At 46.5% G+C, this 24,250-nt stretch overlaps 2 protein-coding genes across 9 annotated transcripts; both read right to left on the minus strand.

The window, feature by feature from the left end:
• Window positions 1–1,567: 1,567 nt before the first annotated feature.
• On the minus strand, window positions 1,568–3,305 carry LOC120308833 (zinc finger protein 2-like). Its single transcript, XM_039345372.1, has 3 exons — window positions 2,540–3,305; window positions 2,394–2,413; window positions 1,568–2,323 (listed from the first exon to the last, which is right to left on the minus strand). The coding sequence occupies exons 1-3, from the start codon at window positions 3,303–3,305 to the stop codon at window positions 1,991–1,993; spliced, it is 1,119 nt and encodes a 372-aa protein (XP_039201306.1). The 3' UTR covers window positions 1,568–1,990.
• Window positions 3,306–6,172: 2,867 nt separating this feature from the next.
• On the minus strand, window positions 6,173–23,699 carry LOC120308799 (zinc finger protein OZF-like). Of its 8 annotated transcripts, none has more exons than XM_039345297.1 (4): window positions 23,464–23,699; window positions 19,097–19,217; window positions 9,996–10,186; window positions 6,173–7,853 (listed from the first exon to the last, which is right to left on the minus strand). In XM_039345297.1, exon 4 carries the CDS (start codon window positions 7,840–7,842, stop codon window positions 6,265–6,267), a length of 1,578 nt encoding a protein of 525 aa, XP_039201231.1. In that variant the 5' UTR covers window positions 7,843–7,853; window positions 9,996–10,186; window positions 19,097–19,217; window positions 23,464–23,699; the 3' UTR covers window positions 6,173–6,264. The 8 variants fall into 8 exon arrangements, with proteins under 8 accessions (XP_039201231.1, XP_039201234.1, XP_039201233.1 ...); XM_039345300.1 differs by lacking the exon at window positions 23,464–23,699 and adding an exon at window positions 20,100–20,616; XM_039345305.1 differs by lacking the exons at window positions 6,173–7,853; window positions 9,996–10,186 and adding exons at window positions 14,556–16,581; window positions 17,757–17,793.
• Window positions 23,700–24,250: the final 551 nt, after the last annotated feature.

The following is a 24,250-nucleotide window of genomic DNA, read 5'->3' on the forward strand; positions in this document are numbered from 1 at the left end:
CTGTCCAGACTCTTTTTAAAAACTTCCAATGTTGGAGCATTCATTGCTTCTGGAGGCAGGTTGTTCCACTGATTAATTGTTCTGTCAGGAAGTTTCTCCTTAGTTCTAGGTTGCTTCTCTCCTTGATTAGTTTCCATCGGTTGCTGGAGGGTCTACCCAGCCCCCCCACTGCCCCTTCTGCCTTCCCTTCCCTTCTGCTCAGAATCAGAGAGAGGGGCTGGGGATGCTGGGTCCCTGCCCCCTTTTCACACAGTGAGTTATAAACTGTTTGTAGGGCCCTGAGGGGACCCCCTTCTTCCTCCTTAGCCCCCCCCCACATGTCCCCAATTGTGGTCTGAGCCTGGTGCTGAGGCCGATGAAGAACACAGACACGAATTGCAGGTTTTGTTGTCTTTTGTTGAAGCCCTCCAAGAAAAAAGGGTCCTGGGTAGAAAATGCCATGGAACCCCAAACAATAGAATTAAGAAAGCTTTATACTAGTGATGGCGAACCTTTTAGAGACCGAGTGCCCAAACTGCAAACCCAAAACCCACTTATTTATTGCCGGGTGCCGGGTGGCCGTGGCCCACTGGGTGGGCGTGGCTGTGGTGGTTTTGGCAGAATGTGTGGCCGTGGTCACCTCAATGTTGTTCGTGGGCAGGGACTCCCATGGGGGGCCGGACAGGGTTGGGGGAGATCCAGGGGGGTCTCTGGTGGGTGGGGCGGTGGGCAGGAGGCTCGTCCTATGGGGTAAGGTGAGGCAGGGCAGGGGGTGCCATTGTTGCAAGGCAAGGCGAGGCAGGGGCCGGGGCGACTGCTGCCTGACACCATCGCCCCCCCCCCCCGCACACAGAGGCCAATGTGCTGGGATGCATCTGGCCATGAGCGGCTGGTTGAAGAGGGACGGTTGCCATCTCCAGGGCATGGCGCATGTGCCCACAGAGAGGGCTCTGAGTGCCGCGTCTGGCATGCGTGCCATAGGTTCGCCACCACCGCTTTATACATTTTCACTAAAGCAGAAGGCGGGATATATAAGAAATATCATCTAATAAACGTTTCAATAATAATCTAACAATTATTCTATTGGTCTCTAGCCGTCCCTATTCCTAAACCTTGGCTAATGAATGCTGCAGGAGTTATCTAATACATATCCTATTTGCATCCTAACTTTTAGCTGAGTCTGCAAAATGCCTAACTCTTCATTCCTTTTATCAGCTCTCTAATCAGCCAGAATTATTACAAGCTTTACAGGTGCCTATTTCCTGTGAATAAGCTTTCACTTTTGAATATATATTAAACTTATTTGAAGTCTTCAAAAGCTTCAGCCATTATCAAATTTAGCTGCCTTTAGCTGCCTTCAGAACAGATCACCTGCCTGGAGGCTGCAGAGTTGTTGGATCACAATCCCCATCAAGTCCAGCCCACAAGACTTTATGGGAGTAGAAACCCAGCCTAACACACCTCTGGAGGATTCCATTTTAGTGAATGCTAGCAAGCCTCCTTGTGGCAAGACAATCCCTGGACCCACAACCCAAGAAACACAACCTTAAGCTCCTGTATATAAAATGTAATTTTATTTACTCTGCAGTCCAAATATTTCTGTTTCTGAGATACGAAAATAATTAGAAGCATTTAGAGCAGCACCTTTACATGACTGCCATTTGCCAACTTCTGCGCTGCCTTCCCCAGAAAGTCAAAGGGGAAGCTGGCATGGAAGACTGCAAGTCGCTGGGTAGGTGTCTTCCACTCAGATCCCCTCCCCTAACCCCTCTGCACTTGTGCTGGGCTACTTGAGTAGGAAAAACATTTTCCCCACACCAAACAATAGTAGGATTTCCCTTCTGTCATTGTGTGATGTTCCTGGTTAACGTTAAGATATGACTTTTGAAAAAAAAAATGTTTTCAACGTTCACAATGGAAGAGGTTTATCTCTGCTATGGACATTCAGATGCATTTTTAACTCTGATTTACAATGAAAAGCTTTCTCACACTCTACACACTTATAAGGCCACTATCCTGTGTGATTTCTGGTGTGTATGCGAAATGACGAAGGATGGGCAAAACATTTCCCACACTGCAGACATTTGTATGGTTTCTCTCCAGTGTGGATTCTCTGATGTCTCACAAGAGTATCTTTCCGAGAAAAACATTTATTGCACTCCGAGCATTTATGGGGCTTTTCTCCTGTATGTACTCGGCTGTGGCTTCTGAGAGAACACGCATGAGCAAATGTTCTCCCACATTCTAAACATTTGTAGTTTTTTTCCCCTATGTGAATTTTCACATGACTTTTAAGGGCAGATGAGGTACGATAGAATCGTTCACATTCGTTGCATTGATGTGACTTCTCCCGTGTGGGTTTTATGATGTGTCAAAAGGGTTCCCTTTCGACCAAAACATTTCCCACATTCTACGCATCTGTACGGCTTCTCTCCTGTGTGGAGCCTCTGATGCGTTCCAAGGTGTTGTTTTTGTGAAAAACATTTCCCACACTCCCCACATTTGTATGGTTTTTCCCCTGTGTGGATTCTCTGATGAATCTGAAGTTCTCTTCGGAAACTAAAACTTTTCCCACACTCCCCACATTGATAGCGTAACTCTCCTTTGTGCCTCTCCTCGTGTCTCCGAAGTTCAGAAGAATACATAAATCGTTTCTCACATTCTGGGCATTCATAGGGTCTGTCTCTGGTGTGAAGTCTATGATGTCGCACCAGGTTTGATTTCTGGTAAAAACATTTACCACATTCGAGGCACTTTTCGTTTTTCTCCCTTCTGTGCGTTTTCTCATGACTCCGAAGAGATGAACTCCGGGTGAAACATTTCCCACACTGAAAACATTTGTACGATTTTATTCCTGCATGAACCTTCTCATGGACCCAAAGACTTGCATTCTGAGAAAAGCTCTTTCCACATTCCCAACATTTGTAAGGCTTCTCCCCTGTGTGAATTCTCTCATGGTTTCTGAGGGTGGCTTTCTGAGAAAAAAATTTCCCACATTCCAGACACTGATAGAGTTTCTCTCCCGTGTGGGTTTTCTGATGTGTAATAAGGTGTGACCTTTGACCAAAGCATAAGTCACATTCCTCACATTTATGAGGTTTTAGTCTGGGGGGGCGTCTGAGATTTTCCATGTGTTTTCCAGAAAAGGATTTCTCACCCCCCAAAGCTTGACTGGATCCACTTCCCACATGGACCTTCATGTGGGTCAAAAGGAGGGACCTGTGAGCAAAGGATTTCCCACACTCTGAGCATTGATGGGGTTTTTTGTGGTTTTCTGGAGTGCTGCCTGTGTCTGACGGGGCATCCAAGAGTTTCCCACCCTTCATTCTTTCTGGCGCCTGCTGCCTTATGCTGATTTTCTGTTATCTGTTGATAGTTGACTTGCAGTAAATCTTTGGTTACAATCTTTTATCTGCTGTTAGAATGAAAAACAAATTGAGAATAATATTTTCTTCTGGGAATGGTAGAGAATCACAAAATCTCAGCCTTGGAAGGGACCTTGAAGGTCTTCCAGTCCCACCCTCTGCCCAGGGTAGGGTCCCCAGACACTGATGGTGGCCCTACATATGTAGGAGAGATGTCTTCAAACTTATGACCACAGTCGGGACTGGAATTTTAGTTGTTCAGTGAAGCAGCGGTTAGGTGAGGAGTCACATGATCCCTTGGATCCACAACCATAATCCCACACTGCTGGTTGCAATCATGAAGTGATTTTGAGGGTTCTTGAGTGGGGGGAGGACCAGGCAATGGTGGTGGGGGAGGTCCTGGGGACCAGGCATAGGCCACCCATGAGTTGGGGGGTTCCTGAAGTGGGATGCAAAGCTGCAGCCACCCCTGGAAGCCTGAGCTATACCACCACAGCCATGAAAAGCAGCCCTGATTGACAACAATGCTGGGACTGCGTCTTAAGTGGAGGCCTGGGGCCCTCAGCCATTTTAGCCATCTGCCACTGACCCCAGGACTGGACTTCAGCCCAGTGTCTCTGCTGCCATTGAGAAATGAGGCCTTAATCTCCAAAGTGGAGGCCTCTGCAGCCTTGCAACATTTTCCAAGCCGCATGTTCCATACTGTTGCTAAGCAACGTGTCCCAAAGCATCTCTAACCTTCTTCAGGGCCCCTTCAACTTCCACATTTCCTGTGCCAGGACTCACAGGGCCTCCCCTGCCCACCTCAGGCAACCCCACATTCCTTAACTGAGACTTTGTCTGCTTGTGAAGTAGCTTAACAACCACAAATGCAGGATTGCAATCGTTGAGCAAAGCGGTCATGTGACATCTCACTTAATGGCCGCTTCTCTCAAAGACTGAGATTCCGGTCTGAATTGTGGTCATAATACGAGGAGTGCCTATAGGGAATCCCCAAAATTAAGGCATCACATAAGCAAAGGAGGAGGGAAGAAAGTTCGGGTTAGTGTAAGCAACCCATTCCCGATTCCCTTTTTCCTCACTTTTTCCAATTTTTGCACCATTGAGCTCCCTCCCATCATGACTTCTTGATCCCAGCTTCCTCGTGACACATACATTTTATAAAATACTACAAGAAAGAAAAAAAATGGATCCAGGAAATTATAGACCAGTCAGACTGAGACCAATACCTGGGAAGATCCTGGAAAAGATAATCAAGCAAGGAATCTGTGAAAACATAGAAACCAACAAAGCTATTACTAGAAACCAACATGTGTTTGTCAAAAACAGATCACGCTAGACAAAACATAGTTCTCTCTTTGACAAAGTGACTAAAGTGGCTAAAATAGTGGAACAGTGAAGTGGACATACCCCCATGTTTCCCCGGAAATAAGACCTGGTCTTATAGGTTTGTTTGCCTCCAAAAGAGCACCAGGTCTTATTTTCAGAGGATGTCTTACCTTAGAACAGCCGCAGCCATTTACTCACCATTAAAATTGCAGCTAAGAAATCTCTGGGTCAGTTGTTCCCCCTCTGAATCAACGCCAGGGATGACCCTCACTGCTGACCGGTTTGATTTCTCCATAACCGATTGGCAGCTGCTTTCTTGCTGTTGGAACAAGAAAGAAGACGAGAACAGTATTTCCTTTCGAGAAACATAGAAAATCACAAAACTGTTGGGGTCCAGATGCTGACATTTGTAAACTGCTCAAGAGAGTGCCGTAAAACACTTCGTTTCTAAGTTTTCTATTATCTGTGGATAGTTGGTTTGCAGGTAAATCTTTGGTCACAGCTGCTGTCCTGTTGGTGGAAGAGAAAAGAAGCAGAGAATATATTTCCTTTTGAGATGGATAGAGAATCACAAAATATTTGCCTTGGAAGGACTTCCTGGGGTTGGCATTTCGAAAAATATTTACACCTGATATCAGATAACAAGACCAGGCTCACAATCTCTATAAAACTTGTCCTTTGTAAAACATCCATCAACAAGGGGCTTCTACATCACAACCTCTTCAGGGAAAACAAGGAAGATATTGTTTGTAGAGATTCTGCCCAATTTTTCAGGAAAAAGCAAACTAAAAATTAGTAATAATAATAATAATAAAGTTGGAAGGGTCCTTGGAGGCAATCTAGTCCAACCCCCTGTTCAGGCACGAAACCGTATACCATTTTGGACAAGTGGCTGTCCAGTCTCTTCTTAAAAATTTCCAGTATTGGAGCATTCACTGCTTCTGGAGGCAGGTTATTTCACTAATTAATTGTTCTAACTGTCAGGAAGCTTCTCCTTAGTTCTAGGTTGCTTCTCTCCTTGCTTAGTTTCCATCTGTTGCTTCTTGTCCTGCGTTCAAGTGCCTTGGAGAATAGCTTGACTCCCTCTTCTTTGTGGCAGCCCCTGAGATACTGGAACACTGCTATCCTGTCCCCCCTCATCCTTCTCTTCATTAATCTAAACATATACAATTCCAGCAATTCCGTTCCTTATATTTTTAGCCTCCAGTCCCCTAATCATCTTTGTTGCTCTTCTCTGTACTCCTTCTGGAGCAGTGGTTCTCAACCTTCCTAATGCTGCGACCCTTTAATACAGTTCCTCATGTTGTGGTGACTCCCAACCATAAAATTATTTTCGTTGCTACTTCATAACTGTTATGAATCGTAATGTAAATATCTGATATTCAGGATGTATTTTCATTGTTTCAAATTGAACATAATTAAAGCATAATCACAAAAACAATATGTAATTATATATTGTGAAATATTTATTTCTAATTACAAATAAATGAACTTTTGTCTTGAAGCATGGTGTAGCATGGGTAACAGTCTTAATATAACAACAGTAAACTACATTGCTACATTTTGCGACAGTATGCATAAAAAGCCAACGTCAGTGCGAAGGTTGAGATTGCTTCTTTCTCACCAGATCTGAAATTCTCGGGGCAGTCTTTGCAAGAGCACAACGAAGATCCTCTTCCACAACAAGTCTATTTTTGTAGTTAGACTTGATAACCAACAAGCTGGAAAACCCTGTTTCACAAAGAGATGTTGTTGGAAATGGAAGAAGAAGGCGCAACACAGTCTCAGACAGAACAGGATATGACTGCAAACACTTGATCCAGAATTTTGTAACTGGCATTGTAGAGAAATCAGTTCTCGCTGCATCGCTGTTAATAAGTTCAATGAACTCCTCTTGTGCTGTCTCAGGAACATTTTCAACTTCGACTGTGAATGGGCTGCTGGCAAGTGCAAAGGGGGTGTCGGGTAGATTTGGAAAGTACGATGAAATTTCGTCTGCAAGCACGTGCAAGTGTTCTTTCACAGAAATGATCATCGTAATCCTTTCGTCTGGTTCAATGTCATGTTCCTCAAAGAAAGCAGATAAGGTAGGCAACATGTACATTTTATTTTCATCCAATTTTTTTTGCCACAGCTGAAGTTTCATTTGGAATGCTCGGATCTTTTCAGACAAATCGAAGCACGTTGCATTTGGTCCTTGCAGTGATAAATTTAACTCATTCAAGATGGCAAAGATGTCAACCAAGTAAGCTATTTTCTGCAGTTCACTTTTATTGCTGAAAAGTGCTTCGAACTGCGGTCTTGCTTTCTGATTAAAAAAAGTTTTGAGTTCATCACGAAGCTGAAAAACACATTTTAAAACTTTTCCGCTCGACAACCATCTCACTTCAGTGTGAAATAGCAAAGCATTGTTCGGCGCATCCAACTCGTTGCACAGTTGCGAAAACAGTGGACTGTTTAAACTGCTTGCCTTTACAAAATTGACAGAACTTATGACGCTTTTCATTACTTCTTGTAACTCTTGTGGCAGCGTCTTTGTTGCTAATATTTGCCGATGAATCATACAGTGAGTTCCGATGACTTTTGGTGACTCATTCAGTACCAAACGTTGAAATCCAGATCGACATCCTAGCATAGCTGGAGCACCATCTGTGCAAACACCACAAACCTTTTCCCAAGAGATCTTATGCTCTTTCAGAAATGAACCAACTGTGTCAAATACATCACGTGCAGTAGTTGTCATTTCAAGAGGTTTGCAAAAAAGAAACTCATCTTTAAAGTCGCCATCATTAATATACCTCACGTAAACCAGTAACTGTGAACAGTTTGCAACGTCTGTAGATTCATCAAGCTGGATACTAAATATTGGAAGTGGAGCAGATTTAATTTCTTGGATCACCTGATCAAGAATATCAGCAGACATGTCATCTATTCTTCTGCGGACAGTGTCGTTAGATAAGGAAATTGCACTCAATTTCGTCACAAATTCGTCTCCGATCATAGTTCGGACAAGGTCTTTGGCCGCTGGCAACAGTAAATCCTCAGCAATGGTGTGAGGTTCCATAGCTCTGGCGATTCTGAGTGCCACCACATATGAAGCTTCATACTCTAAAAAATCCTCACAATATTTTCTTTTCTTAACGTTCTTCCCTACACGATCCATTGTCATGGGATGGTTTGCTAATGAAAATAATATATAACAATAGCTTTAGTAATACAAAAGATGATACATGGCATAGTTCAGTCAAGACAGTTCATTAAAGTTTCCTATGATTTACCATTCTGTGTTGTTTTTTTTTTACATACCTGTTACTACCACAAGGAGGCAGTAATCATATCAACAACAGCTGAATATAAAAAGACCAATCAGCATCCAGATTAAGTTCCCATGGTACAGATATATTTTTTTTTGCAGTAGTTGATGATTTTACATTTACCCAGTAATTATAATTCATGAAGTGTCGTTTTACTTCCAATACTGCTGCTTTCAACACAGTAGCTGCTTTTCACAGAGTAGCTGCTTTCAACACAACAGCTGCTCCCTACACAGTAGCTGCTCTCTACACGTGTAACTGGTCCGCATAAGTACATTATGGCGCCAACCCTGTCACATACACCTGTATTTGTACGGGGTGTATGTGATGGGTTGGCGCAATGATGTCATCACGCCAGGTACTCGTATGTGGGCATATCTGCAAGTGGGCGGACCCTCCTGGAGACGGATAGAGGAGTGGTGTCTCAGTTCCTATCGGAAATATGTGTTTTTCTGATGGTCTTAGGTGACCCCTGTGAAAGGATCATTCGACCCCCAAAGGGGTCATGACCTACAGGTTGAGAACCGCTGATCTATAGGGTTTTAATTGGGCGGGATTTCTGAGACCTTTGATGTCTGTTCCAGAGGATTTCTCACCCTCCAAACCTTGACTGGATCCACCTCCCACATGGACCTTCTTGTGGGTAAAAAGCAGTGATCTGCGAGGAAAGGATTTCCCACACTCTGAGCATTCATGGGGGTTTTTGTGGTTTTCCAGAGTGCTGATTGTGTCTGATGGGGGATCCAAGAGTTTCCCAGGCTCCATGCTTTCTGGCGACTGCTGCCTTCTGTTGATTTTCTATTATGTGTTGAATTGCAGATAAATCTTTGGTTACAATTGTTTATCTGCTGTTAGAATAAAAAAGAAATCGAGAATATTTCCTTTTGAGAATGGTAGAGAATCACAAAATCTCAGCCTTGGAAGGGACCTTGAAGGTCTTCCAGTCCCACCCTCTGCCCAGGGTAGAGTCCCCAGTACACCCGAGACACTGATGGAGGCCCTACATCTGTAGGAGAGATGTCCTCCACTTATGACCACAGTCGGGACTGGAATTTCAGTTGTTTAGTGAAGCAGTGATTAGGTGAGGAGTCACATGATCCCTTGGATCCACAACCATAATCCCACATTGCTGGTTGCAATCACTAAGTGATCTTGAGGGTTCTTGAGTGGGGGGAGGACCAGGCAATGGTGGTGGGGGAGGTCCTGGAGATCAGGCATAGGCCACCCATGAGTTGGGAGGTTCCTGAAGTGGGATGCAAAGCTACAGCCAACCCTGGAAGCCTGAGCTATACCACCACAGCCATGAAAAGCAGCCCTGATTGACAACAATGCTGGGAACTGTGTCTTAAGCGGAGGACTGGGGCCCTCAGCCATTTCAGCCATATGCCACTGACCCCAGGACTGGACTTCAGCCCACTGAAGAGAAATGAGGCCGTAATCCCCAGACCAGAGGCCTTTGCAGCCTCGCGCCATTTTCCAAGTCGCATGTCCCATACTGTTGCTAAGCAATGTGTCCCAAAGCATCTCTAACCTTCTTCAGGGCCCCTTCAACTTCCACATTTCCTGTGCCAGGACTCACAGGGCCTCCCCTGCCCACTTCAGGCAACCCCACATTCCTTAACTGGGACTTTGTCTGCTTGTGAAGTAGCTTAACAACCACAAGTGCAGAACTGCAATCGTTGAGCAAAGCGGTCATGTGACCTCACTTAATGACCGCTTCTCTCAAAGACTGAGATTCCAATCTGAATTGTGGTCATAATATGAGGAGTACCTATAGGGAATCCCCAAAATTAAGGCATCGCATAAGCAAGGGAGGAGGGAAGAGAGTAAGTAACCCATTCTGGATTCCCTTTTTCTTGCTTTTTCTGATTTTGGCACCATTGAGCTCCATCCCATCATGACGTCTTGATCCCAGCTTCCTCGTGACACATACATTTTATAAAATACTACAAGAAGGGGAAAAAAATGGACCTGGGAAATTATAGAGCAGTCAGACTGACATCAATACCTGGGAAGATCTTGGAAAAGATAATCAAGCAAGGAAACCAACAAAGCTGGTTTGTGTAGGAAGTTGCTTCTCCAACTGGGCCACGATTTCCAAATTCTCTAGAACGGAGTCTGGGTCAAAAGTCTGTAGGTCCCGATCCAAGAACACCCCTTTTCTTCTGTGGAGCTCAAGGCCACATCCTCACTAGTCTCCTGCAAAGCAAAATGAGAAAGGCGCAGATGCTGAGCATAATCTATAAATGACCTGGAAACAGGAGGAGAATATGGAATTATTTGAGGATACAAAATAATGGAAAGAGAATCGTCATTTGAAGAAGATCTTGATGAGCCAAAAGGGAAGAAACCAGCAAGCTACAGTCCAACAGGGACCAATGCATGGTTGTGAGTAAGAAAACTCAGTGGGAAATGAGAGATCAGATGGGGCAGAGCATGTGTGAGAAGGGGTTGCTCTTTCTTATACTTTTTGCAGGCTGCAAGGCCACAAAGATTCCAGGTCTCTGGAGCTGCCTCGGATAGGCATTTTGAAAAATATTTAAAATTATGTAAGGCAGCCTTCTAGCCATCCGCTTGTTCTATTACCTGCTTTACAAGACCAGCCTCAAAACTTCCTTAGAACTTTGTATGTTTGGAAAACATCCACCAAGAAGGTGCTGCCTCATCCCAGCCTCCTCGGGGCCAAAAAAGGAAAATATTGCTTTTTAGAGATTCCACACAGCTTTTTAAAGCAGAAGCAAGGTAAACATTTGCATAAAACCAAATAATTTCCCTGCTGGCCTTTTAAGCTGAGCACAAAGAAGAGGATCTCACCTGGGTTAAGAAAACAGGAGCTCAATTCAGTCAATTTCAGCTTGTTTTCTTTCCCCCAATCCTTCCCCTCCCCCTTGCAATGAGGTCAATTGCCTTAACACCACATTACAAATCTCCATAAACGTTTTAAAGCTCCGCTTACTCCATTTTTGCAACTGCACGTGCGAGGATATGCATGCTCGGAAACCTCGTGCTCTGACGGACCACAGAGAAACCTTCTGAAAGCAAAATCCCCAGAGTTCCTTCCCGGATCCTCACGGGGAGGTTCGGCCGGGCGAGGAGGGGGCAGATCCAGCCCGGGGAGGGAGGGACCCCCTTTGCCCCCCCGGAGGGAAGGGATCCGCTCCCTGCAGGCGACGCCAGAGCCGAATCTCCCCAAGGAAAACCCGGCAAGCCGAAGAGGCGGATCCGCAGCTACCTTTCTCCTGGCGGGGGGGGTAGAAAGCTCTCCTGGCGGGAGGGGCGCCCCAAAGGCCGGAGGGGAGCAGCCAGACCTCCCTAAAGTAAGATCCAGAAGCCTCTCCCGAGGGATCCAGCGCCGATCCAGCCAGGGAGAAGTGAGACACGCGGAGAGAAGCGGAAATCCACCGAGTAGGAGGAGGCGGAGCTTGTGCTCTCCTCCTGGGCTCCGCCCACGCGTTACAGACACGCCCCTTTGCAGCCTCAGCTCCTCCCCCTCCCTCCCCTCCCTTCCCAGCCGGGACTCTCTGTTCCTCAGCTGGGCACCCGCGTCCGCCGTTCCTCTGCCCATGCGAAGAGTGCCCCGCTGTGCCCGGGCGGAGCTCTCGCCTGCTCCGGCATCTGGGTGGAGACTGAAGCTCCGCCGTGGCCGCCAAGGACTCACGGAGCGAACTGCGAGGATTGCGGCGTTTCCCGCAGGCTGGAGAAGAGGGCGGGGGGGGGAGAGGCGGACCCCAAGGAAGAGGAGGGGAAGGCAGTGGCCGATCCAGACGGTCCGGGGTCCCCTCCCACGGCCGAGGTTGGGGGAGCGCCTGGGGGAGGAACGGGAAGAAGCCCCGAGCGGATCCCTTCCGGATCCCGAAGATCTCCAAGTCCAGCTGCGCAGGTGGCCAGGAGAGAACAGACGGGGGGGGGCAAAGGAGAGTCCACCCAGGGCCCCCCCACCGCCCCCTCTGCCTTCCCCTCTCTTCTGCCAAGAATCGGAGAGAGACGCTGGGGATGCTGGGTCCCTGCTTCCCTCCATCCCCTGCTGGGCTTCGGGATGCCCCGTTTTCACACAGTTATAAACTGTTTGTAGGGCCCTGAGGGGACCCCTTCTTCCTCCCTAGCCCCCCCCCCACAATGTCCCCAATTGTAGTCTGAGCCTGGTGATGAGGCTAATGAAGAACACCAGACACGAATTGCAGGTTTTGTTGTTTTTTATTGAAGCGCTCCAAGAAAAAAAGGGTCCTGGGTAGAAAATGCCAAGGAACCCCGAACAATAGAATTAAGAAACTTTATACATTTTTCACTAAAGCAGAAGGCGGGATGTTGTTGTTGTTAATTGCGAAGTCGTGTCCGACCCATCGCGACCCCATGGACAATGTTCCTCCAGGTCTTCCTGTCCTCTATCATCTTCTGGAGTCCATTTAAGTTCACACCTACTGCTTCAGTGACTCCATCCAGCCATCTCATTCTCTGTCGTCCCCTTCTTCTATTGCCCTCAATCTTTCACAGCATTAGGCCCTTCTCCAGTGAGTCCTTCCTTCTCATTAGGTGGCCAAAGTATTTGAGTTTCAACTTCAGGATCTGGCCTTCTAAAGAGCAGGAAGGCGGGATAAGGAGGGCTATATAAGAAATATCTAATAAACATTTCAATAATAATCTAACAATTATTCTGTTGATCTCTAGCTGTCCCTATTCCTAAGCCTTGGCTAATGAATGCTTCAGGAGTTATCTAATATTCTGATACACATCCTATTTGCTCCAAGCCATCCCTGTTCCTAACTTTTAGCTGAGGGCTGCAAAATGCTTCTCTTCGTTGCTTTTATCAGCTCTCTAACCAGCCAGAATTATTACAAGCTTTACACCTGCATATTTCCTGTGAATAAGCATTCTTTGTTCTTACCAGACAAACCCCCCAATTACAGACTTCCTTCTCTCTTTTGAAGTGTATGCCTAAACTTGCTTTCTTTTGGCATCCAGCCCATCACCACATCCCATGATAATGTCAATTTGGGCCTCTTATTTGAACTTTTGAATATATATATATATATATATTAAACATATCTGAACTCTTCAAAAGCTTCAGCCTTTATAAAATTTAGATGCTTTTAGATGCCTTCAGAACAGGTGACTTGGCTGCAGAGTTGTTGGATCACAACTCCCATCAAGTCCAGCACACAAGACTTTATGGGAGTAGAAAGCCAGCCTAAACTCACCTCTGGAAGATTCCATTTAGTGAATGCTAGCAAGCCTCCTTGTGGCAAGACAATCCTTGGACCCAAAACCCAAGAAACACAACCTTAAGCTCCTGTATATAGAATGTAATTTTATTTACTCTGCAGTCCAAAATATTTCTGTTTCTGAGATACGAAAATAATTAGAAGCATTTAGAGCAGCACCTTTACATGACTGCCATTTGCCAACTTCTCTGCTGCCTTCCCCAGAAAGTCAAAGGGGAAGCTGGCATGGAAGACTGCAAGTCGCTGGGTAGGTATCTTCCACTCAGATCCCCTCCCCTAACCCCTCTGCACTTGTGCTGGGCCAGCCACTTCTGGAGTCCCTATTGCCCACATCCTGACCCACATGACCCTTGCTCCCCCATGTCCTCTCCCTGTCCTGTCTCTCCTCTCCTGCTGCCATGCCACACCTCTTGAGCACTTTGCCCTCTCGCACACTCACCCCTGCCACGCCTGTTGCACACCCTTCCTGACCCTCTCCCATCATCTGGGACACTCTTTGTGCCCTCACACAGGTCAGGAGATGCTTTGCTGCTGTGGACCTGGGACTCACCACTTCCTGCTAGTTTTCCCACTGACTCTGTGGGAAGCCTGCAGAAAGTCGCCCCATCAAATGACTGTGGGATTCAATTAATGAAAGCAACCTGGATTGTAGGGATTGTCATCACTGTGCAGTGCAGTTAGGGGTTTATGATGGCATCATTTAACAATGGAAACGCCAGTCCCAAATGGGGCCCTAAGTGGAACACAGGCTGTGGCTTCTTTTTCCTGTTAGCAAGCATGAAGATCGAGCCAAAGGAATAAGTAATGAAGAATGTTCCATTTATCAAACACTGGCAAGTATTTTAAAATAACATTTTTAAATATTCTTAGAGTTCCTGAACATCTGAGTAGTTTCCATCTACTTTGACTTTCGTTGATAGAAATATAGGAGTGGCAAGAACTTTGCTTTCAATGTTTTTTATTTTCACAAATGAAGGCGAATATACATTTTATGTGTACCCATACATAGTGACAGCTAATAACCTAAAAGCCAGCCACCAACACACCCCAATCCACACCCAAAAAGCCAAAAAATGATGTAACCTCCTTATGGGCGCTTGGCAACCGTATGGCTTTTAAGACCACTTTCATGATCCTACAGCCGTGGGATCCCATTTGTTTTTTGGTTTTTTTGCTAGTTTCTGGCATTCTTTTTGCCATTATATATATATGTGTTTTCTGAGGTTTTCGCGGGTGTTTGTATGTAGGTCATTGGTTGTTCAGGTTTTCTCCTGCGTAAAATTGGAAGTGTCTCGGCGACGTTTCGACGAAGTCCCATTCGTCATCTTCAGAAGATGATGAATGGGACTTCGTCGAAACGTCGGCAAGACACTTCCAATTTTACACGGGAGAAAACCCGAACAACCAAAGACCAACATACATACATACATACATATATAAAGACATTTAGAAGAATGGCTTTATACTTAGGATTACAGTGACTTGCTTAATGACCAGAAATATGTCAGAAAATCAGCTCCAATATATATGGGTGCCTCGACTAACAACTGTAACAACCTATGACCAGAAATCTGTTCCCAATTGCGACTGTAAGTCGAGACTAGCTGCACTCTGCAAAACATTATCTACTCTGCCCATCACTTATAGCACTTTTCTCTTGTGTAATCTGTTAAGGTACTAGTGCTGCTGCTTTGTGTGCCAAACTTTCTAACACTCCCAACATTTATGTAGTTTTCCTTGATTATGGTATTTAAGGCTACTTGAGTAGGAAAAACATTTTCCCCACACCAAACGATAGGATTTCCCTTCTGTCACTGTGTGATATTCCTGGTTAACGTTAAGATGTGGCTTTTGAAAAAAAAAATGTTTTCAACGTTCACAACGGAAGAGGTTTATCTCTGCTATGGACATTTGGATGCATTTTTAACTCTGATTTACAATAAAAAGGTTTCTCACACTCTACACACTTATAAGGCCACTATCCTGTGTGAATTCTGGTGTGTATGCGAAGTGACGAAGGATGGGCAAAACATTTCCCACACTGCAGACATTTGTATGGTTTCTCTCCAGTGTGGATTCTCTGATGCATCACAAGAACATCTTTCCGAGAAAAACATTTATTGCACTCCGAGCATTTATGGGGCTTTTCTCCTATATGGATTCGGCTGTGGATTCTGAGGGAAGACGCATCAGCAAATGTTCTCCCACACTCTAAACATTTGTAGTTTTTTTCCCCTGTGTGAATTTTCACATGACGTTTAAGGGCGGATGAGGTACGATAGAATCGTCCACATTCGTTACATTGATGTGGCTTCTCCCCTGTGTGGGTTTTATGATGGATCCAAAGATCTCCCTTTTGAGTAAAACACTTTCCACATTCTACACACCTGTATGGCTTCTCTCCTGTGTGGAGCCTCTGATGCATTCCAAGGTGTTGTTTTTGTGAAAAACATTTCCCACACTCCCCACATTTGTATGGTTTTTCCCCTGTGTGGATTCTCTGATGAATCTGAAGTTCTCCTTGGAAACTAAAACTTTTCCCACACTCCCCACATTGATAGCGTAACTCTCCTTTGTGCCTCTCCTCGTGTCTCCGAAGTTCAGAAGAATACATAAATCGTTTCTCACATTCTGGGCATTCATAGGGTCTGTCTCTGGTGTGAAATCTCTGATGTCGCACCAGGTTTGATTTGTCGGAAAAACATTTCCCATATTCGAGGCACTTTTCGTTTTTCTCCCCTCTGTGCGTTTTCTCATGACTCCGAAGACCTGAACTCTGGGTGAAACATTTCCCACACTCAAAGCATTTGTAAGGTTTTATTCCTGCATGAATCTTCTCATGGACCCAAAGATTTGCCTTCTGAGAAAAGCTCTTTCCACATTCCCAACACTTGTAAGGCTTCTCCCCTGTGTGAATCCTCTCGTGGTTTCTGAGGGTCGTTTTGTGACAAAAAAATTTCCCACATTCCAGACACTGATAAGGTTTCTCTCCAGTGTGGATTTTCTGGTGGGAAAGAAGTTCTGACTTTTGACCAAAGCATACGTCACATTTTATACATCTATAGGGTTTTAGTCTGGCGGGATTTCTGAGGCCTTTGGTGTCTGTTCCAGAGGATTTCTCACCCTCCAAACCTTGACTGGATCCACTTCCCATGTGGAGCTTCTTGTGAGTAAAGAGCACTGATCTACGAGGAAAGGATTTCCCACACTCTGAGCATTCATGGGGGTTTTTGTGGTTTTCCGGAGTGCTGATTGTGTCTGATGGGGGATCCAAGAGTTTCCCAGGCTCCATGCTTTCTGGCGACTGCTGCCTTGTGTTGATTTTCTATTATGTGTTGAATTGCAGATAAATCTTTGGTTACAATTGTTTATCTGCTGTTAGAATAAAAAAGAAATTGAGAATAATATTTCCTTTTGAGAATGGTACAGAATCATAAAATCTCAGCCTTGGAAGGGACCTTGAAGGTCTTCCAGTCCCACCCTCTGCCCAGGGTAGAGTCCCCAGTACACCCGAGACAGTGATGGAGGCCCTACATCTGTAGGAGAGATGTCCTCCACTTATGACCACAGTCGGGACTGGAATTTCAGTTGTTTAGTGAAGCAGCGATTAGGTGAGGAGTCACATGATCCCTTGGATCCACAATCATAATCCCACGCTGCTGGTTGCAATCATGAAGTGATCTTGAGGGTTCTTGAGTGGGGGGAGGACCAGGCAATGGTGGTGGGGGAGGTCGTGGAGACCAGGCATAGGCCACCCATGAGTTGGGGGGGGGAGGTTCCTGAAGTGGGATATAAAGCTGCAGCCACCCTTGGAAGCCTGAGCTATACCACCACAGCCATGAAAAGCAGCCCTGATTGACAACAATGCTGGGACTGCGTCTTAAGTGGAGGACTGGGGCCCTCAGCCATTTCAGCCATCTGCCACTGACCCCAGGACTGAACTTCAGCCTGCTGAAGAGAAGTGAGGCCTTAATCCCCAGACCAGAGGCCTTTGCAGCCTTGCACCATTCTCCAAGTCGCCTGTTCCATACTGTTGCTAAGCAACATGTCCCAAAGCATCTCTATCCTTTAGGGCCTCCTCAACTTCCACATTTCTTGTGCCAGGACTCACAGGGCCTCCACTGCCCACTTCAGGCAACCCCACATTCCTTAACTGGGACTTTGTCGGCTTGTGAAGTAGCTTAACCATCACGAGGGCAGGATTGCAGTTGTTCAGTAAAGTGGTCATGTGACATCTCACTTAATGGCCGCTTCTCTCAAAGACTGAGATTCCGGTCTGAATTGTGGTCATAATACGAGGAGTACCTATAAGGAATCCCCAATTTAAGGCATCACATAAGCAAAGGAAGATGGAAGAAAGTTCGGGTTAGTGTAAGCAACCCATTCCCGATTCCCTTTTTCCTCACTTTTTCCAATTTTTTCACCCCTGAGCTCCATCCCATCATAACCTCTTGATCCCAGCTTCCTCGTGACACGTACATTTTATAAAATACTACAAGAAGAAAAAATAGACCCAGGAAATTATAGACCAGTCAGACTGACATCAATACCTGGGAAGATCCTGGAAAAGACAATCAAGCAAGGAATCTGTGAAAAGTTAGAAACCAACAAAGCTATTGCTAGAAACCAACATGGGTTTGTCAGAAACAGATCATGCTAGACCAGTGGTTCTCAACCTTTTTAATGCCGCCACCACCAACCGGTCGTAAGTGGAGGACTACTCAACCGGTCGTAACTGGAGGACTACTCAACTGGTGCAGCACCGTTTGCAGAATGGGACTTTTGGTTGGCTGAGCAGGGTAGAGACAGCCTGGACAATTCCTATTGGCTTTGGAAAGCCAATAGAATTAGACTCTATTCAAGAGAGTTGTTTGGCGACCCCCGTGAAATGGTCATTCGACCCCAAAAGGGGTCCCGACCCACAGGTTGAGAACCGCTGTGCTAGACAAAACTCTTTGACAAAGTTGACTAAAGTGACTAAAATAGTGGAATAGCGAAGTGGACATATCTCCATGTTTCCCCGGAAATAAGACTAGGTCTTATAGTTTTTTTTTGCCTCCAAAAGAGGCACCAGGTCTTATTTTCAGAGGATGTCTTACCTTAAAACAGCTGCAGCCATTTACTCACCATTAAAATTGCACACACCCTGACACCGGTCGCTCTGCGGCTTGACTTCTTCAGCGTCTGCTTGCCACCGCTTGCGGGAGGACACCATGTGGCACATGGCCACCAGCGGCAGCAACGGCGCACCACACAGCCTCCTGCCATGAGCAGAGGCTGAAGCTGTCAAGCAGGGGCGCGAGGCATTGGGGTGTGGGAAGGTGGCTGCGGTGGTCCTACCTATAAGGTAAGTGAATGTGGGGCGTGTGGAGTAGCCCACCTCTCCCACCCTAGCTTGATTTTTAGGCGTGTGCATTGCCTCCAAACTAGGGCTTATTTTCGGGGTAGGGCCTATTTTCGGAAAACTCGGTACTATACGTGGACTTCAGTAAGGCGTTTGACAAAGCAGACCACACTACACTTCTTGGCAAGACAGAAAAATGTGTGATAAACAGCATCACCCCCAGATGGACTCATAAATTGCTGAGGAAATGCACTCAACTCCTTAATGCAGTGTTTCCCAAACTTGACAATTTTAAGGCATGAGGACTTCAACTCCCAGAATTCCACAGCCAGCGTTGCTGGCTGTGGAATTCTGGGAGTTGAAGTCCACATGCCTTAAAATTGTCAAGTTTGGGAAACACTGCCTTAATGGAACTAAGTTATGCCCTCACCCAGCACCTTCGGAGCGAAACCCAATTTCATTGCATCGCTGTTTTGTTCAAAGAAAGATTTAAAAAATATATGCTTATTCTCCAAAACAAGATTTAACCAAGATTTGTTTACTCACCATCAAAATTGCAGCTAAGACATCTCTGGGTCAGTTGTTCCCCCTCTGAATCAACACCAGGGATGACCCTCACTGCTGACCGGTTTGATTTTTCCGTAACCGATGGGCAGCTGCTTTCCTGCTGTTGGGACAAGAAAGAAGATGAGAACAGTATTTCCTTTCGAGAAACATGGAAAATCACAAAATTGTTGGGGTCAAGATGCTGACATTTGTAAACTTCTCAGAGAGTGCTGTAAAACAGGGCTTTTCAACCTTTTCACATTCACTTTTAGGATATGGCAACATCCGAGTACCACCAGTTGCCTAGCAAGGGGTCAAAACGTGATGACCAAAAAAAAGGGGGGGGAGTGATAAAGTACAGGTAGTCCTCGACTTACAACAGTTCACTTAATGACTGTTCAAAGTTACAATGGCACTGAAAAAAGTGCCCCCCAAGCCACAGCCGAGCAAGACATCTGCCTGCCCACCCAGAGGCGTTCTTCCTCCTGTGCGAGGTTTTCATTGTTGTGAACTTTTCTGTTGAGGATTGGCAGTGGGGGTGGGGTGTGGGGGGGTGTTTGGTTTTTATTCCCCCCCCCCCGTCTTCTGGGTGGTTGCAGCAGGTTTTGGTCACTTCACATGACCCTGGGATACTGTGACCGTCATAAATAGAATCAGTTGCCAAGCATCTGAATGTAAATCACAAGACCATGGAGATGCTGCAACATTCCAGCTGATCGGCGCTTCTTCTGGGCACACCAGGATCAGTGCTGCTTTCCAGCTGATTGGTGCTTCTTCAGGGCTCAGCAGAAGCACCAGGATCAGCGCCGAGCTCCAGCTGGAGCATGGCACTGATCCTGGTGCTTCCACGAGCCCTGACGTCCCGAAGAAGCGCTGATCCTGGCGCTTCCCCTGAGCCCTGACAGCCCTGCAGCTCCAGCCATCTCTCGCTCAGGCTTGTGCGCTGCTGCCACCGGTTCAGCTCATTCCCCTCCCCCATTACTTTTCTAGGATGGTTGCGTACCACCTGCCAGGTGCCAATGTACCACAGGTGGTACCCGTACCACTGGTTGAAAAACCCTGCTGTGAAACACTTCGTTTCTATGTTTTCTATTATCTGTTGATAGTTGATTTGCAGGTAAATCTTTGGTCACAGCTGCTTTCCTGTTGGTGGAAGAGAAAAGAAGCAGAGAATATATTTCCTTTTGAGATTGATAGAGAATCACAAAATCTTTGCCTTGAAAAGGCTTCTGTGGTCGGCATTTCGAAAAATATTTACACCTTGTTCTGATATCAGATAACAAGACCAGGCTCACAATCTCTATAAAACTTGTCCTTTGTAAAACATCCATCAACGTGCTTCTACATCACAAGCTCTTCAGGGAAAACAAGGAAGATGTTGCTTTGTAGAGATTCTGCCCAACTTTTCAGGAAAAAGCAAACTAAACATTAGTAATAATAATAATAAAGTTGGAAGGGACCTTGGAGGTAATCTAGTCCAACCCCCTGCCCAGACAGGAAACTCTGTAACATTTCAAACAAATAGCTGTCCAGTCTCTTCTTAAAAACTTCCTGTGTTGGAGCATTCACAGCTTCTGGAGGCAGGTTGTTCCACTGGTTAATTGTTCTAACTGTCAGGAAATTTCTCCCTAGTTCTAGGTTGCTTCTCTCTTTGGTTGGTTTCCATCCTTGTCCTGCCTTCAGGTGCTTTGGAGAACAGCTTGACTCCCTCTTCTTTGTGGCAGCCCCTGAGATACTGGAAGACTGCTATCATGTCCCCCCTCGTCCTTCATTAAACTAGACATACCCAATTCCAGCAACCGTTCCTTGTATATTTTAGCCTCCAGGCCCCAATCATCTTTGTTGCTCTCCTCTGTACTCTTTCTAGAGTCTCAACATATTTTTTACATCGTGGTGACCAAAACTGGGTGCAGTATTTACAATTACCAAGGCATTGTAGAGTGGCACTAACACGTCACGTGATCTTGATTCTATCCCTCTGTTAATGCAGCCTAGCACTGTGTTGGCTTTTTTGGCAGCTGCAGCACACTGCTGGCTCATATTTAAGTGATTGTCCAGTAGGACTCCGAGATCCCTCTCACAGTTACTACTATTGAGCAAGGTACTGCTATGCAGATTCTGAGGTTTTGCTTGATAAAAAATACAGGAAACCAGAGGTTGCCTTCAAGCTTTACATTTTTATTCAGCTGAACAAAGACGGGCTTCTCTAAAAAGCGAAAAAGCCCCAAATATCAGAAAAGCCTTATTTTTCTACCTTCTTTGATTACATAAGCAATTCACCTAGCAAAGCTGACACACATAAGATAAAGACTTCGCCCATTAAGGCTGGCACACTGTAGATAAGAAGGAAGAAAGCAGAAGTAGCTAGAAATGATCCCTTTTGAATGTTCCCCCCCCCAGGCACCATATGTTCCCTTTTGGGTAGTTTAGGTGTTTTCCTAAGCCACCATATGTTCACTTTTGGGTGGCTTGGGTGTTCCCCAAGACACAATATGTTCCCAGGTGGGTTAGGATGTTGGGTGTTTCCTTTGCTGTCCTTTTATGACCTTGCATTCATGGTTCTGCAAGTGGCCATCTCCACGTATTCACATTTGATACTGTCCCCTAAGACCAGGTCAACAGTATCACCTATACCAGTAGTTCTCAACCTGTGGGTCGGGACCCCATTTGGGGTCGAACGACCATTTCACGGGGCTCGCCAAACAACGCAATCCGCCATTTTTTCCCCCTTTTCCTTAGCTGTGCTACTCCATTTTATTCTATTGGCTTTTGAAAGCCAATAGAATAGACTCTCTTGAATAGAGTCTAATTCTATTGGCTTTCAAAAGCCAATAGGAATTGTCCAGGCTGTCTCTGCCCTGCTGAGCCTGCCAAAAGTCCCATTCTGCAAACGGTGCTGCACCAGTTGAGTAGTCCTTGAGTTACGACCGGTTGAGTAGTCCTCGACTTACGACCAGTTGGGGGGGTTGCGGCATTAAAAAGGTTGAGAACCACTGACCTATACTGTACCTGTGCATTTGTTTTTTTCTTGCCTAAATGTAAAACTTTATAGTATGTATATAAACAAAGATTATTCATTCCTCTTTTTTTGGATTAAGCAGAAAGAAAAAGGATCTGACATGATAGCTTTGTTCCCATATTGAAGGGGCTGCCACAAGGGAGCAGAGGTTCAACCTATTCTCCAAAGCACCTGAAGGCAGGACCAGAAGCCATGGATGGAAATTAGGAGACATTTCCTGAAAGCCAGAACAATTAAGCAGAGGAACAGGCTGCCACCAGAAGTTCAGGGTGCTACATCAGTGGAGGTTTCAAAAGAGACTGGAGAATGCTTCTCTTTAATGTTAGGGGTTCTCCCGCCTGAGCAGGGAGGTGGGCTAGAAGGCCTCAAAGTTACTTTCCAGCTCCATTATTTTGTTATTCCGGTATCCTTTCTGGGGTTGGGAGAACATGAGCTCAGTTCAGTCATAAAGAACCTGTGACACTCCAGGCCAGTTTGGAGACTCGCCAGGCCTTCAGAGGCCCCTGGAAGCCCCAATGTGGAGCCTCTGATAAGCCCCCAAGGCGCTTCCTGCCCTTTCTGGAGGCGGCAAGGCCAAAACGTTTTCTGGCCTGCAGTGAAGCAGAGCTGTCTGGGTTTATAAGCATTGCTAAAAACATTGCCAATTATGTAAGCCTTTAACAATTAATTTAAACAATTCAATGTGTTATTCCTTATAATATTTCATAATCAATAATGTACAAGGTAAGTATTTATTTAACAATGAATGGAAATTATTGTTCTTTGTTATAATTTTCAAAGTGGGTGGGATGAGGGGGGGGGAGTGTCCAGCAGAGTCAAAGAGGGAATTCTGAATTTTTGACAATCAATCAGTGAGTCAATTCAAGAGGGAATTCTGAATTTTTGACAATCAATTAGTGGCTCAATTCAATTTCTTTCCTAACACACACACACACACACACACACACACACACACACACACACACACACACACACACACACACACACACACACGATTCCCTCATTGAAATGAAGTCAGGCTGTAAGAAGATCACATTACAATCTCTACAAATGTTTTAAAACTATACTTCGCTCCTTTTGCAAACTGCACTCGAGGGAAACGGATGTTCAGAGGCTTCCTGTTCAGACGGACCACAGAGAGACCTTCAGAAAGCAACTTCCTCAAAAGCTCCTTCCCGGATCCCCGCGGGGAGCCCTGGCCGGGCGAGGAGGGGGGCAGATCCAGCCCGGGGAGGGACCCCCTTTGCCCCCCCGGAGGGAAGGGAGGGATCCGCTCCCTGCAGGCGACGCCAGAGCCGAATCTCCCCAAGGAAAACCCGGCAAGCCGAAGAGGCGGATCCGCAGCTACCTTTCTCCTGGCGGGGGGGGGAAGCTCTCCTGGCGGGAGGGGCGCCCCAAAGGCCGGAGGGGGAGCAGCCAGACCTGCCCCGCGCGGGATCCTGAAGCCTCTCCCGAGAGATCCGGCGCCGATCCTGCCAGGTCGAAGTGAGACACGCGGAGAGAAGCGGAGATCCAGCGAGTGGGAGGAGAGAGGCGGGGCTTCTACTCTCCTCCTGGGCTCCGCCCCCGCCTTACAGCCCCGCCCCTTAGCATCCTCAGAAACTCCCCCCTCCCTTCCCCTCTCCGCCTTCCCAGTCGAGGCTCCGTGTTTCTCCGCTGGGCATCCCCCTCCCGGGTTCCTCTGCCCATGCGAAGAGTGCCCTGCTGTGCCCTGGCGGGGCTGGGTGGAAACTGAAGCTTCGCGATGGCTTTTTTTTTTGGGGGGGGGTATCAGGAGCAACAGGAAACCCCCGCCCCCCGGCTGGATGTTTGCGGAGCCCGACTGAGGACGGAGAGGGAGGGGCTGGTCCGGGGTCCCTTCCCCGGGGAAGCCTCCCTGGCCGGGGGGGGGGATGGAGAAGCCGAGTCCCCAAACGCCTTTACCCGCCACCCTCCGTCCCCCCCTCTGCCTTCCCCTGCCTATGGATCCCTCCAGGTACTTTTGGGGGGGGGGGTCTCTACCGGCATCGCCTCCTCCACACCCGCGGCCGGATCTTCCCTCAAGTGCAGTTTTGCTGCCTTTTCCCTTGCTTCCTCCCATCCTCCTCCTCCTCCTCTCTCTCTCTCTCTCTCTCTGTGTGTGTATCTTCCCTCAA

The sequence above is a fragment of the Crotalus tigris genome, unplaced genomic scaffold (genome assembly GCF_016545835.1).
Source record: "Crotalus tigris isolate CLP2741 ecotype Arizona unplaced genomic scaffold, ASM1654583v1 scf7180000017950.1190679, whole genome shotgun sequence".
Classification (NCBI taxonomy): Eukaryota; Metazoa; Chordata; class Lepidosauria; order Squamata; family Viperidae; genus Crotalus; species Crotalus tigris.